The sequence below is a fragment of the Suricata suricatta genome, chromosome 3 (genome assembly GCF_006229205.1).
Source record: "Suricata suricatta isolate VVHF042 chromosome 3, meerkat_22Aug2017_6uvM2_HiC, whole genome shotgun sequence".
Lineage (NCBI taxonomy): Eukaryota > Metazoa > Chordata > Mammalia > Carnivora > Herpestidae > Suricata > Suricata suricatta.
The window spans coordinates 174,768,696-174,784,375 of NC_043702.1; the positions used below are offsets into that span (position 1 = coordinate 174,768,696).

Consider the following 15,680-nt stretch of genomic DNA (forward strand, 5'->3'; position numbering starts at 1 on the left):
GGAAGGAGAGGCAAAGGGTGTATGTTCATCCAATGAAGGGTAGGATGCAGAGAGCTAAATCCTCACCTTCCATTAAGAAAAAAGTCAGGGGGCACCTGGGGGGCTCAGTCGGTTAAGATCCCACTTCAGCTCAGGTCATGATCTCGTGGTTCGTGGGTTCAAGCCCTGCATCAGGTTCTGTGCTGACCGCCAGCTCAGAGCCTGGAGCCTGCTTCAGATTTTGTGTCTCCCTCTCGCTCTCTGCCTCCACTGCTCATGCTCTGTCTCCCTCTGTCTCAAAAATAAATAAAACATTAAAAAATATTTTTTAGAAAAAGTCAGTCTATTTCTCCAGAGAGTCTAAAATTGGAAAAAAGGGGCACCTGGGTGACTCAGTATGTTAAGCGTCTGACTCTTGGCTTCAGCTCAGGTCATGATCTTGCAATTGGTGAGTTTAATTTTTTTTAATGTTTTATTTTATTTTTGAGAGTATGACAGAGAGACAGAGAGACAGACAGAGACAGAGTGCAAGAAGGGAGGGGCAGAGACAGAGGGAGACACAAATGTGAAGCAGGCTCCAGGCTCCGAGCTGTCAGCACAGCCTGATGTGGGGCTCGAACCGATGAACCGTGAGGTCATGACCTGAGCTGAAGCCAGACATTCAACCAACTGAGCCCCGCAGGCGCCCTGCAACTTTGTGCTGATAGTACAGAACCTTCTTGGGCTTCTCTCTCTCTCTCTCTCTCTGCCCCTCCCCTGCTCATGCTGTCTCTCAGAATGGGTAAATAAACTTAAAAAAATCTTTAAAATTGGGGAGGGGGGAGAAGGAAAAAAACAGCAGTATGAGCTGAACAAGATAATATAGAAATATGAAGGTAAGTACCGGAGGAATCAACCAGAAGGTGTAAGCGTGGTTGGGAGCCTGGAGCCGGGCTTGGGAACTGCGGAGGGGCGGCAGGAGGGCACCCCATGGTAGCCGGGTCACGGGGGTGCAAGAGCGCCCGGCCCCCGGCGCCCCGACAGACCAGGCCCGGCCGCCGGCCAAACCCACAGGCAGAGAGGCGAGTGGCGGACCAGCCTCTCAGAGACAGTCTCCAAGGTGCCGGAAATACGTCCAGGTTTCTGCAAGGAGAATGCGGGACAAAGCGGGTGGGTCTGCAGGTGGGCGGCAGAGGTCAAGGCCATGGCCGTTTCAGGGCCAGTCACACGGCAGTCTCTGTTGCTTGAGCAGGTGGCCCTGGTCCCCGTCACCCCATGCTTTGCCTGCTGGGTCTTTTTTTTTTTAAGTTTCTTTATTTATTTTTGGGGAGGGTCAGAGAGCGAATCCCAAGCAGGCTCCCTGCTGCCATGCAGAGCCAGACGCGGGGCTCCAACTCACCAGCCGTGACATCGTGACCTGAGCTGAAACCAAGAGCCCCCCAGGCGCCCCCCGCCTGTGTGGTGCTTTGTCAGAGCTGAGGGAGAAGCCGGGGAGAAAGAAGCAGAGAGAGCAGACTGAGGTCAGAGAGGGGTGGGTGAGGTCCTCGCTCACCATTCGGCTGTGGAAATGGAATGTATCACTGTGACAAAACTAATTATATACACTTAAAAGCGCGGCCCACACACGGCCGCATGACTAGAGGACACGGCGGAGCGGGCGGACACGGGCGTCCCCGCCGGGCGTGGGACGTGTGCTGAGTCAGGGCTGGAAGACGGAGGACGACCCGCAGACTTTCTCTTCTCTTCTCTTTCCCAGGAGGGTCCACACCCGACACGGGGCTTGGGCTCAGGACCTTGAGACTCAGACTCACACGCTCTCCTGACCGAGCCAGCGGGGGCTCCCTTACGACTTAATCCAGCAGCGCTTTCTGGAAGACAAAGCCCCATTTGGAGGAAAGCCTCTTCCGAAATCGCAGGGGGCTCTGACTCTGCTGTGGCTGAGTAACGCCACCCTCCGTCCACCCTCGCCCCAAACAACTGAAACACCAGACAGACTACAGGAGACAGTGATGTGCAGCCCTTGGAAAAGCGGCAGAGAGGACAGTGATCCCCAGAGACAGGAAATAAAGGAAGTGGGCTCGAAAGTGCCCAAACTTCCTGCCTGGAGAGAATTTCGGGGCCGGGTGAGCCTGGCAGCCTCCCGGCTGGAGGACAGGGGCTGGGGACCCTGGGGGCCCGCGGCGGCCAGTGTGCCGGGCAGAGCCCTGGAGGGGAGCAAGCTCCAGAGAGGGGGCTCTGGAGGCCTGCGGGGCCCCGCCTCTGGCTCCAGCCTGGCTGGGCGGTGCTCGAATGTACAGAGGAGCCGGAGGCAAGAAGGGCCAGAGCTGAGCTCCGTCAGGGTCAGGATTTCTTTGCGTTCCCATCGGCCGGGTGGAAAGACCCCCCAACAGTTGTCACTCCGTGCCAGTTGTTCGTTTACTGCGTCTCAGCTCTAAGTTGGTTTTTTGTTGCCCGCTCTGTGAAGATGGAGCTGAGCCCTCCCAATGTTTCCCTTTGCCAGTGGGCGTGATGCTGAACTTCGTCAGTGGGGGGCGCTGGAGAGACATCGCAGGAGGAAGTAGTTTTCTCCCCATTCTCTCTCCAAGGGATTCTGTGGCACCTGCTGTTTCTCAGATGCAGGGGGAGGGTGGGGGTGGAGTGGAGGGGGTGGGATGGAGGCAGGTGCTGGAGGGGGTCAGGGATGGGGGATGGGGCGGAGTGGAGGGGGTGGGGCAGTGGAGTGGGGATGAGGGTGGGGAGTGGAGGGGGTAGGGTGGCTGGGAGGGGTGCTTCCTTGAGACCTCTACCCCCCCGGGTGCTCTCAGACTTCTGTTTATTTCTTATTAGCTGATCCCTATGACACAGTCTTTTGTTACAAGCAAATGATGTTTTATGTTAATCCTTCCCTGTTCAAATTACCATGTGATTTCTAACATGTGACTGGATTGTGGCAGGTACATGGACTTGAAGCTGAGTCCTCAGAAGGGTATCACCTCTGGGCTGCCTGGGTGGCTCAGTCGGTTGAGCGTCCAACTTCAGCTCAGGTCATGATCTCATGGTTGGCGGGTTCGAGCCCCACATTGGGTTCTGTGCTGACCGCTAGCTCAGAGCCTGGAGCCTGCTTCAGATTCTGTGTCTCCCTCTCTCTCTGACCCTCCCCTGATCGTGCTGTCTCTCTGTATCAATAATAAATTAACACAAACATTAAAAAAATAAAGTAGCTATTACTCGATACATCTGTATGTTCGGGAAGATACGCACATGCAGGTGGTGAGGACAGACCCGCAGGAGATGGACGCAGACTCCGACTGAGCTTCTGGAGGTGAGGACTGCAGGCGCTGAGATGTACTGGGTGGAATGAAAAGCAGATTAGACACTGGAGAAAAAAGACCAGTGAACTTGAGGACTTAGCAATAGAAACTTTCTAAAATGAAACACAGAAACAGACGAGAAGAACAAGGAAGAGAAAAAGGAGGGAGCGGAAGGAGAAGGGCAGAGGGGAGAGGAAGTCGGGACCCAGGCGGCCGATATATCTGTCTGGAGACCCGGAAATGTGGGGAGGGGCTGACGGAACAACACGTGAAGGAATAATGGCCAAAAGACTTTCCAATTTTGATGAAAACCATAAAGCCGTGTCCAAGGAACTCCAAAGCCTTGATCACAAGGAACATGAAGAAACTGCACGAAGACATGCCAGAATCTGCCGTGAGCACTGTTTACTGAGCAGCAGTGATCACAAGAAGACGTAAGAGCAGCTGGAGGGAAAACACGTTACGTAAGGAGGGAAGGAGAAGTAGACTTGGCGTCGGAAACAACGGAGGCCTGAAGACAGTGCAGCAAGGCCTTCGTGAAAGTAAGAGCTAAACACCGCCGGCGGGACATCTTTCAAAGATGAGCCTGAGATAAAAGACTTTCCTCTTATTTTAAAATTCTCTTTAAGAGGGGTGCTCGGCTGGCTTGGTCAGTAGGGCACGCGATTCTTGATCTCAGAGTCGCGAGTTCAAGCCCCATGTTGGGTGTGGAGCCTACTTAATGAAATGAAATGAGATAAAATAAAATAAAATAAAATTCTCTTTAAGTGAGAGGTGAGGGATGGAAGTGGAAATAACGTGTGGCCGCACCGCCCTGCAGGAGGGCCGGGGCTGGGGAGTGGAGGGAGGTGCCAGCTACAACTTGAAAAGTGAGTGTGCCCATCAAAGATGCATTCTGCAATCCTAGAGGAACCCGGAAAAACGTTTCCAACAAGTACAGTAAACGCGCTGGTAAAGGAGATAAACTGGAGTGGCAGTCACTGGCGTCCCCAGGGGCCTGTCTGCGGCCGGCCATGCGGACCCGGGGCCAGGAGGGGTCAGTCCCCCAGGGCCCCCAGGTGTTGGGGGACATAGAACTCAGGAAAAGGCTTCCTCTCCTGCCACCTTCTGGCAGTAAATGCAGCATATTTTTAACTCGAGTCTCGGTTTAAGTGCTTTTGGCTAAAAGAGAACCGTTGGACTTCTGAGGCCCCGCCGTCCACAGGCTCCGGGCTTCCCCAGCCCTGACCGCGCCGTAGCCACCCCCTTCCCAGCTGTCGGCGCCCGGCGCAGGTGAGACCGGCAGCGGGCACGCGCGCGGCACCTGCAGGCGCCAGGACACGCGCACACGCACGCGACGGTGTGGGCGGTGTGGGCGGCAGCGAGGCGGCCTGTGTGGAGCTGTGCCTGCCGCCGGGGACCGTGTGGCCGCTGGCGCGCCCCATGAACCAGAGACACCCCCAGCCCGCGTCCCCCTGCGCCCAGGCGTCCCGCCTCTCTCCCAAGGCCTTCCCTCCAAGCCCTGCCCACCAAACGGCCCTCTTCCTCCGGGGCGAACACCAGGGCGCCTGGCATGCTTAGCCTCAGGAGGGGAGATGCCCCCAAGGCCAGTTTTAGGGGCCTTCCTGGGGGTTCACTGAGAGTATCCCTCTCCCCTGTCAGACCAGGCCCACCCAGCCACAGGCCCCGGACCCAGGGCGTCAGGATCGTGCTCCGGCCGGCAGCTGGGCCCGGGGCGTCTGTGCCCGGAGCGGGGGCAGGTGGCGGGGTGGTGGCCATGGCCCCACGTGGGCGTCCGCAGGCTCAGGCCTGGCCATGTGCACGCGTGTCCGCGGGTGCAGAGGGGCGTATCTGTGGTCCCAAGGTCCCCTCCCTCGCGGGCGGGGCGGTGGGGGGCGCTGGTGGCCCGCGTGGTGCTGGGGGTCCGTGTGCCCTGTGGATGCAAGCGAGAAGCCCCTGTCCCGCCCAGTGTTGGGGGGGTACATCCTCGGGGGTCTAGGGGTTGTTTCTGTGTCAGGGTGGCTGTCGCTGACCTGTACGTCTCCAGAGGGCGTGAAAGTGGCATCGGTCTCCCCCACGGCCCGCCTCCTCCCTTCCCGGCACTTTCCGGGACCCCAGACCTCATCCAGGGGGTTCGGCGATGCTGTTCCTCGCCAGAACCCCACTTGTTGAGTCTCCGCTGGCGGCCGCTGGAGCGCGTACCCCTCTGGGCACCCGCCTGAAGATCTGAGGGCTGATGCGCAGACACGGGTGGGGGTGGGGGACCTGCTGTGGGCGCCAAGGCCTGCGGAGGACTCAGCGTGGCTCGGACTGAGCGGAGCACACCCGGCCGGCAGGTGTCGGGATCCTGCCCCAGGTGGGGGGAGGGACCCCGCTCCCCCACGGCAGGTCCCTTCCGCTGTGTAAACAGAGCCCCTGCCCTCCCTCGGAGGCCCTTTCGGGTCGTGGCCCCAGCCCCCCTCCCTAGGCAGTGAGTGTGGTTGGCTGTGAGGGTCACAAGGCTGTGACGTGTGTGTGTGTGTGTGATGTGGGTTGAGGCGAGCAAGCGTGTGTGGAGTGTGACTGGGAGGCCCGTGGGGTCCTCGGGGGCGGCCCCGGGGGCTCAGGGGCCACCTGAGCCCGGCTCTCCCAGGCCCCTGGGCTGCTTCGTCACCCCTTTTACAGGCAGGACTGGTGACAGTCCTGTAATTGTCCCGGGCCAGGCGCTGCCCCCAAGGGGCCAGGACACAGGAGGCCGCTCTGGCTGCCGCTCTGGCTGCCGCTGGCCTGGCCCCAGCACCTCTGGGCTGCTGCCCCGTGTCTGTCGGGGGCTGAGCTCCCCAGCCGGCGTGTCCCTCACGCCAGCCTTGTCCCTTGGTCCCAGCTCATGTCCCTCCGTCCCAATCCCTGTCCCCTTTCAGACACGCCACCAGCATATCCAGCCCAGCTCAACCCACGACCCTGGGTTGGCGAGCTGGGCAGGACAGCAGGGGTGGGGGAGACCGTGTGAGGCTTGGGGCTGAGTGACACTGGCCGGACAGGATGGGTGCACTCCCAAGGGCTCAGCAACTAAAGTGGGAAGGTGGGGGGAGCAGGGCAGAAGGGGCTGGAGGGGCTCTGGGGTGCAGGGGGCACTGGGACCTCACCCCTTCTGCCCCAGGCCGGAGCACAAGGCTCTCCCCTCAGGGGCCGACACCCACCCTTGCAGGTTCCCAGCCTAGGGGACAAGGCTTGGAGCCCAGGCCCCACCTGGCACCCAGCAGGGGAGGGCGTGGCCAGCCCCTCTCTGTGTCCTGAGGAGCCCTTGAGCCAGCCCTCTGGGAATTTGGGCGCGTGTTGCTAGGACCCCCGTGGAAGTCCTTGCTGAGGTGCCGGATGGACAGCCAGGGATGCAGACGCCTTGCTCAGGGGGCCGAGCCGCCCATCCTGTGCCAGCACCGCGCTCACTGAATCCCCAGCCCCACCCCCCCCATCGGGGCCGCTGCTCTGGGCTGGAGACAGCACAGTGGCTGGAGGGCCAGGCCCTGGGCCCCTTCTGGGAGCCCTGAGCAGGTAGGCCGGACACCCCAGGGCCCATGAGTGGCAGGGGTGGGGGGTGGCTCAGCCTGCTTTCCCTCCCCCTGCTCTGGTCCTGTCTCCTCCGCCCAGCCCCCAGCCTCCCTGAACACCGTGCCCGGCCTCGGATCCCACACCTTGTTCTGCGCTACCCCGTCCCATGGTGCCCCGTCCTCCCCATCCGCAGGTGGTGAGTCTGGAGTGTGGGTCCCCTCCCTTCCCCTCTGCCCACAGCTGTCCTCAGGCCCTGTCATTGGTATCCCCTCACCATTGTGTCAGCCAGGACCCCCGGGCTGTGCAGACCTTGGTGCCACAAGGGGCTCGGGACACCTGAGTCCCCGGGCTTCTCTGCCACACACGTCGTCACTTGCCCTTTCTGGGCTTTAGTTTTTTCGTGTCTTTTTTTTTTTTAATGTTTATTTAGAGAGAGAGAGGGAGGGAGAGAGAGAGAGAGCGCTCACATGTACAAGCAGGGGAGGGGCAGAGAGAGGGGGAGAGAGACTCTGAAGCAGGTCCAGAGGGCTGTGCTGACAGCTCAGAGCCTCATGTGGGGCTCGAACCCACAACCATGGAATCATGACCTCAGCTGAAATCAAGAGTCGGCTGCTAAACCGACTGAGCCCCCCAGGCACCTCTCCTGTCCTTTTTTGTTTGTCTTATTTATTTAAGTAATCCGCACCCAGCGTGGGGCTCCAACTCACGACCCTGAGGTCCAGAGTCATATGTTCCTCTGACTGAGCCAGGCTAGTCGTCCTGTCCTTAAAGTGTGGGGTTCAGAGGCGCCTGGGGGGCTCAGTCAGTTAAGTGTCCAACTTTGGCTCGGGTCATGATCTTGCAGTTTATGAGGTCGAGCCCTGCGTCAGGCTCTGTGCTGACAGCTCGGAGCCTGGAGCTGCTTCAGATTCGCTCTCCCTGCTCTCTCTGCCCCTCTCCTACTTGTGCTCTTTCTCTCAAAAATAAATAAATGTTAAAAATATTTTTTAAATGTGGGGCTCAGATTGGCTGACCCAATCCAGATCGGAGGCCTTTTGATGCCTTTCTCCAAAGACTCCGCATGCCCTTGGTGGAGACAGAGCCAGGAGGGCACCAGGATTTGTGGGAAACAGCTCCGGGCTGTGGTGCAGGCAGCGACGGTCGGAGCGTGGCACCGGCCGGACACACTTTGAATGCCGCCGTGCCAGGCTGTGTGGGACAGCGAGACTTCCAAGGGCACACGGTGCCCCCAGTGCCCAGAGATGCGGGATGCTGGCACATCGTACGCGCTGGGCAAACAGAGGCTGGCCTGTTCTGGCCCAGAGGCCTCTCTCTGTCTTCCTGCGGCTGCAGTTTTGAAGCTCCCGGGCCTTCTCCATCGTGGCGCCCCGTCCCCTGTCCCCTGTGGCCCTGGGGGGTGAGGAGCCTGCCGCTTAGGCCCACAGCGATGCCTCCCTCCACACTCTCCCCGGGGGGGGGGGGGTTCCAGCTGCGTGTGCCTGCTCCTCCCAACGGCCTTCTTCCTGTGTCACCGGGCACGGGGCTGGGGTGGGGTCCCTCCGTGTTCCCACAGCCCCCTGGCGTTTAACCGTGCGGCACTGGTTATGCCGTGTGTGTGTGTGTGTGTGTGTGTCTGCGCCCTCTTCCCGTATCAGCACACGCTACATTGTGAGGGTATATGAGGCAGAGACTGTGTCTTCGGACCCCCAGTGCCCAGGATAGAGCCTGGCATGGAAGTGGTGAAGGACAGGACGGAGGAGCCCAGCTTTTCAGTGTCGCCTCCAGGCGGGGAGCCCCAGCCCGGCGCCCTGGCCACCCCTGGCTCTTTCCCCATCGTCCTGCCGCCCCTGCCACTCTGCCAGCGGGGAAACGCCCGGGCGCCCAGGTCCAGCGAATTCCATTTCCTGAGTTTCATGAGTACAGAGTGGAGAGAAGACCCACCCCTGCCACCAGAGGGGGCTCGTCCAGCTGGGGCAGCGCGCGGCCCGCCCGGGACCCAGCCAGCCCCACAGTGTCCGTCAGAGAGCCTGGGTCCCAAGCGTGTGCAGCTTAGAGGTAAGAAGCCACCCCCTCCCTGGGAGGTTCAGGCCCCATGTGACCCTCGCTCAGGGCCCACCTGCACCCTGGCCTCCCCCAGCCTGGCAGCCGCTTCACCTGCTCTCTTGTTGTTTGCTTTCTGTCTCCTCTTCTCTCTGACAGATGGAGGGCGTCCTCGGCCCCAGCAAACTCAGCCCTCGGGCCACAGTATTTGTTTTGTTTTTTAAATTTTTATTTGAGAAAGAGAGAGAGAGAGCCGGTGCTTGTGAGCAGGGAAGAGAGGCAGAGGGAGAGAGAGAGAGAGAATCCCAGGCAGGCTCAGCGTGGAGCCCCCCCCCACAGGGCTCAAGCCCCAGATCCCGGCGTCGACCCCGGCGACCCCGGCGTCCTAACGGGGACTGACATGAACCCCAGCCACAGAGCCGCCCCGCCGCAATGTTTTAAGTGAACAAAAGAAAGTCACAAAGGATTATAAAGGAAACCAATTACATGGAAACACAGTTAGCAAAACACTTTTTTCGGTGTAGTAATATGTACACTTCTTTATTAATACGTGAAAAACAAGGAAGGCCTAACAACTAGGGTCATTTCAGCAGGGTGAGGAGAGTGCGGTATTTTGAGAGATCTTCAAAACCACAAGGCAGCCTGAAGGCATCTGGGACTTCTGTTGGTTACAAGGAAGCAGGCACCCTGAAAACGATCTTGGCTTCTTGCCCAAGGACGTAAGAATGTTTAATTCCAGTTACAGGTGAGTGAAAGCAGAGATGGAACTTTCATCCCGTCTGGGCTCACAGCGCTGAGTCCACAGACCCGGCCAGGAACCTGACTGCAGAACGGCATGGTTAGCAACGGGGAAAACCCCCGGTTACAGAGCCGCATGCTTCCTCGGCCTCTTAACCCTCACACCAGCCGAGAGAGATGGGGCGCAGTTTTCTGACGAGAAGCACGGGCCTCAGAGGGTGACTCGTGCCCAGCGTCAGCCCGGCGCGGCTCGGAGCCCCCACACAGAGCTGCTCCTCCGGGAAACAGATCCCGGCCCCAAGGCGTTCAGTTGACCCTTTGGTCCCGGCATCCCCTCCCCAACCCTGTGACCTGCGGGGTTTAACCAGTGTCCAGAGGGGTGAGGGCCCCAGTAATCACACACACTCAGTTATTTTTATCTCCAGTTTATTTTTTTAGACTAAGAGCAGAGTATGAAAGTCACAGCCAAAGCACTTGAAAAAGGCCCAGGAAGATGGGTGGGGCCACGGAGGGTGGGCGGGGCCAGGTCCTGGGACTGGAGTTCCGGGACTGGGGTCCCCGGCTCAGGGCTGGGGGGGCGGGGCGCTGTTGTCTCACGGTCTCCAAAAGTGTCTGTGCGTTGCATAGGCCTTGTCTTCACAGAAGACAGAAGAGGGGCCAGGGGGCCCCCCAGGGGGGGCCTAGCCTGGTGGAGAAGGGGTCTGAAGCTGGAAGGGGAGGTCAAGGAAGGTCAGGGACTCAAGGAGGGGGAGGGAGTCGTCCGTCTGTACATTATATATAGAGATATAGAGTCTGTACATGCCTGCTGGCACCCCAGTGCCCACCCCTTGCCACCCCTGTCCACTGCCCGCCCCCCCCCAGGGGTGTCTACTTGTAAACTTGGATTCAATCCAAACCACAATCCTGGGGGCGGGGGTGGGAGGAGGAGGACGTGCTTATTGCTGTAAACAGGGGGAGGGGGCAGTGGGCGCTGCCACCCCCTCACCCATCTAGTCCCCTCCCCAGGGTCCGCCCCGAGCAGAGAATGATGGGGGTGCCTCCCGCGCTCGATGTGCTCGCTCTGGGGCATATCTGTCTCTGGCGGGGACAACAGGGGAGGCACCAAGGATCTGAGAAAGGTACCGTAGCTGGCCCTGCATCTGGTCCACTCCAGTGCCCTACACGGGGAGAGCGGGGGGGGAGGGGGCAAAGGGGGCGGGCACGGAGGTGCGGTGCGGACCCCCCTGCCAGCCGCCGCAGGACGGGTCTAGGCCCCACAGCTAGGCTTCCCCAAGGGAGGTCGACGTCTCCCCGCCTTTTCCCAACCCCACGTCTCCCCGCCAAGGGAGGGGGCGGAGCTAGGAAGCCAGGAGGGTCATAAGGAAGAAGGCGATGCCCGCCGCCAGGGGCAGCTGTTCCCGCTTGGGGCTGGTCCCGCTGACGCTCTTCTCAAGCTTGGGCACCTGGGGATTCTCTCCCTCAAAGTCTTCTGTGGGCAGATGGATAGAGAGGCTGGTGAGGGCTGGGCTGCGCGCTCGGGCGGGGCACGCGGCAGCGGCAGCAGCGGTGGAGCCGGGACGTGACCACCCACGGGGTACGAGGGATCTGTGCCCCCCGGGAAGGCATGCGAGGCGGGCGGGCACCCGGGCTGGGGGGCTGCGGTTCCAGCAGTGGCCACCAGAGGGCGCTGCGCAGACTCACCCAGCACGTTGATCTTCACATGGGGGCCCATGGTGAACTGGGGGAGGGTGGGGGCCGGCTTCTCCCCGGAGTGCGATGCTGCGGGGTGGGGCGCGGGTGGGAGAGAGGAGGGGAGAGTCAGGGCCAGGACCCACCCCCCGCTACAGCTGGGGAGCGAGTCCCCGCTCCTGTGCCCCCCCTCCGCCCCCGGGAGCCCGGGGAGCCCCGAAGCAGGGAGCCGAGGAAGGGGTCGCGGCTGGGCGCCGAAGGTACTCACTGGAGGCGCAGCAGACGAACACCTTCATCCTCAGACACTTCCAGTGCAGGCTGTGGGTGGGCGTGGCTGGGGACGAGACGGGGGTCTGAGCTGCGTTCTGCGGGCTCACGCCCGGGCGCCCCTCGCCCTCCGCGCAGCCCCTGCCCCGGGCAACGTCCTTCCCGGCTCCCCTACTCTTTGACTTGGGTCACGGTGGCTCCCGCGTCAACCCGCGAAGCCCCTTTGGTCCCAGCCCTCAAGAAACTCAGAGCCCTGAAGTCTTAGCCCCGGAACATCCCTCCCGGAAGCAGTGGCCCTGCGACCTACCCTTCGGGCTGTCACTAAACCTCTCTCAGCCTCAGATGCGGTCTGAGCAGCAGCCCTAAGGCCGCGCATCATCCCAGGGTGTCACTCCCAGCGACGCAGACCACGTGGCAGCGGCCCGCCCCAACCCCTGAGACCCCAGCCCCTGTCCATCGCTCTGACAACTTTTCTTTAGGCCCACCTCCACCCCGACCCCATCCCCAGTTCCTGGAGACCCCAGCGCCTGCAGCCTCTCACTTTTTAAGCCCCGCCCAGCCCCTCCTGGACCGCAGCCCCTGGCCGTCTGTCCTGTACTCCTTAGGCTCGCCCCGGCCCCACCTCCCCGGACTTCACTGACACTCTTAGGCCCCGCCCCAGTCCCTCAATACCTCCCTCCTGTCACTCACTCTCCTTCGGGACTCTCCCCCTGGACCACACCCCTTGGCCATCACTCACTTTCCTAGGCCCCGCCCCGCCTCTCGAGGCCTTCCTCCTGTCATTCACTCTTCTTCGGGCCCCAGCCCCGACCCCATCTTCGGGACATCACTCAGGTCCTATTTAGGCCCCGCCCGCCGGACCCCACCATTTGGGCATCACTTTTGAGGCCCCACCCCTGAATCCCCACCCCCTGACTGGCACTCAGATACTCTTTAGGCTCCGCCCCCGGGACCCCACCCCCTGACCATCACTCCTTAGCACCCCCCAACGTCCTGGACGTCACTCAGGTACTCTTTAGGCCCCGCCTCTGGGACCCCGCCACCTGGCCATCACTAGGTACTCTTTAGGCCCTGCCAGCGGGCCCCCACCCCAGGCCATCACTTCTTAGGCCCCGCCCCCGGGCCCCCTCAGCCGGCCGTCACTCACAGATGTAGTAGTACTCGTGGCCGGCGTGGAACTCGTAGCCCAGCGAGAAGGCGCTGTAGCGCTGGAACTTCTCCGAGAACTTGATGGGGCTGTGGGGGGCGTGCGGACGGTTGCACTCCCATCGCTTGAAGCCTTGGCTGGCGTTGCAGGTGCGGTAGCCGGCGCGGCTCACCATATACAGCACGTACTGCTCCGCCCCGCCCCCGGGGCCCGGCCCCGCCCCGGGGCCCACCCCCGAGCTGTTGTAGTGAGGGCAGTAAATATCCAGATAATCGTTCACATTCACCTGCACCGTGTAGCCCTCTCGCCGTAGGCTGTGGGGGAGAGGAAAAGGGAAGAGACCCGATGCCAACCCTCTTCCCACCCCGCCGCTCCGCAGACCTTCCCTTGGGTCTCCGGAGCCTCCCCGAGTAGCTCCGGAGCCGCCTCTCTGCTCCGTACCGGTCCCCTGGGCCCTAGTGCCACCGGTCCCCCGCTACCCTCTCAGGCCCACGCCTTCCTCTGTCCTTCTCTCCGCGGCCGCCAGGGGGCAGCAGAGGCGCACGGAAGCACGGCCAGCCTCCGAAGGAAAAGAGAGGCGGGGGAGCAGGGGGACGTACGCTTTGGTTACCACAGAAACGGCGCAGGCTCCGGCGACTCCCAGACCCAGGCCCGGATTTCCTCCGTCCACCCCCCATAATTCCCCACTGGCACGGAAGGGAAAGGTGAAGGCGGGAGGGGGCCCCTCCCAGAGACCCGCACCCTCCATCACCTCTCCCGCGTGCTTTCCTGCCGCTGCCGCACCCCCAAGGCCAGCCGGCCAGGACCTGGCCTCACAGACGCCCGCGCGGAGGCTCCACGCGGGACCCGCCGAGGTCCTGTGGCGCACACACAGACAGGGACCCCCGTCGGCGGCCTAGCGCGGGTGTGTGCCGGACCTGCGTGCCAGGAGCGGTTGGCCCCAGCAGCCTCCAGCTCTCTCCCTGCCCCCACTCCCCCCACACCCCGACACACACACACGCACACGCGCGCCCGCGCGCACACGCGCACATGCACGATCTCTCTACAGTATTACTGGCAATTAAGTCCCCAATAAGGCGAGACAAAGGTCGGGGAGAGCTAGGGGACTCCACAGCAAGGCTTCGTGTGGCGTCACACCAACCGGCCCAAAGTTCTGTCTCTATACATCTTCCTCCCCAGCCTGGCACCACTGCCCCCTTCATGGTGCCAGGCAGCGTAGTGGGCACGGTGCCCAGACAAGATGGCTGTGCCGCTTACTCCCCAGATCCTTCTATGGGACCCAGAAGCAGAAGCTGGGTCCTTCCTAATCCCCACCTGCCTTGCCGATCAGCATCAAAGTGCTGGTCTTAATGCCCTCCACGGCGGGGCCGGGTGGGGTGGGGATGGGAACAACATCTGAATGGGGAAAGAAACTCAGAGAAGCGGGCAGGAGTTCCCCCCAAGCTCTTTAGGGCAGGAAGGCACACGTCCTGGCAGAGAGCGGTGAGCATGGTGGACACAGGAAGCATGGGGTACTTGGCACCAGGTCAAACACTGGGGTCCCTAGTCCCTGGGAGCTCCCTGAAGGAGGCACGGGCTCCCCATGTCACCAGGCACCTCCCAGCTCCACAAATAGTAATTAGACCCATTAGGGAAACAGGCTTGGAGGCCTCCGAATTGGATGGGCCTCGAGGGTCCCTTCCCACCTTCCCCTACCTTCCTTGGCATTGCCTGGGCCTCCCCCTCCCCAAGCATTCCCTGCCAAGTCCGCAGGACGCAGCCTGGGGAGAGCTGGTGCTTGGGCACCTGGGAGAATGGGCACAGCTTCCTTGACTCATCAGGAATGCCACCAGCCCCACTCGGTTCCCACGGGAGTGATGGGTCACTCAGGCCCCTCCCTGGCCCTGGCGCTCAGGTGGCCAGGAATCTCGGCCTGGGGCACCGGGAGCAGGAAAACGGGTTAGACCAGGCCTGGCTTCTGGCGCCACCTGGGTTTGCCTCTCTATCCCCAACTTCCAAGTCTACCTTCCTCCCTCGCCCACAGGCCTTGAGGAAGGGGCCACGATGCCAGGGTGCCAGGCCTACAGCCGCTGCACAGTCCCCCCCGCCCTGGGCCTCTGTGCTTGCACTTCACCCAGGTCTCCAGCCCGGCTCTGACGCGGCCCCTCCCTGGCGTGCTGCCCAGTTCCCCAGAGCACAGCCCAGGCCCGCAGGAGGGAGCCGAAGCCAGGGCCAGTGGGGCAGGTTCCTCAGTTTCCTCAACAGGGCGGGGCCTAGCCTTATGGAAAGGTTGCTGGGTGACCATGAGTGAGGAGAGGCCACCTTTGACCTGTCTGCCCCCAGGCTGGGTGGCAGGAACGGCCCCTTGGTTCGCCGCCTCGCGGTGGGCACGCGGGAGAAAAGCCCGTTTGTGGAATGATTGCGGGCAGCAGCGGGGATCTGGTGGGCAGGAGGGGGGACGGGGTGCCAACTCCTGGGAGACCAGAGCGAGGTGTCCGCTTGGCTTGGGCACTTTAATTGACTCTGCGATCCTCCCTCCGGTCCTGGCAGCGAAGAGGGAGATGCCTCTGGGCGCAGCGAGCCTGGCAGCTACCCCTCCTGGGGAGAAGGGGGGAGGATCCCCGTCCCCGCGGGGGCAGCGGGGTGCGCTGTGTGCCCGCCCCTTCAAACAATTCTCTGTCCCTCCTCACTTCCCCTCCTCCCAGCCTCCACCTCTTTCGCAGAGAGACAAGTGCGTTGACGCACCCCACCTGGAGGGGGTGCCCCCTCACGCCGTTATTCCGTCTCTCCCGGCCCCCGCCGCCTCCAGGGCGCATTCCGACCCTTCTCCGTCACTCCGGCAGTGCCCCGCCTGCCCCAGCCCGGTGGGGTGGGCAGCGGGGGGGGCAGGGAAGGAGCAAACCTCTCCCCGCGGGGCAATTAGGGGCTGGTAAACAGGGTGTCTAACAAGACCGGGGAGTAGGGACAGCGTCCCAAGGGGCCCCGAACTTGCTCAGTCCCCGCCCCCACCAGAGAAGCCGGGACCCAGAGCTCTCCTCCCCTCTAGCGCGCGCCCCCGAGGCGGCGCGCCGCTCGCTCCCGCGGGCGAGGCTGGCCCACGTGCGCGC

General features: G+C 62.0%; 1 protein-coding gene across 1 annotated transcript in view; it reads right to left on the bottom strand.

The window, feature by feature from the left end:
* Nucleotides 1-9,921: 9,921 nt before the first annotated feature.
* EFNA3 (ephrin A3) overlaps nucleotides 9,922-15,680 on the bottom strand; it is an 11,165-nt gene continuing 5,406 nt past the window's right edge. The window contains exons 3-6 of the mRNA XM_029933461.1: nucleotides 12,595-12,908; nucleotides 11,449-11,514; nucleotides 11,193-11,270; nucleotides 9,922-10,980 (exon numbers count right to left, since the gene is read on the bottom strand). Of these exons, the coding sequence (XP_029789321.1) occupies nucleotides 10,850-10,980; nucleotides 11,193-11,270; nucleotides 11,449-11,514; nucleotides 12,595-12,908 (589 nt within the window). The 3' untranslated portion in view covers nucleotides 9,922-10,849. The remainder of the gene's footprint in view (nucleotides 10,981-11,192; nucleotides 11,271-11,448; nucleotides 11,515-12,594; nucleotides 12,909-15,680) is intronic.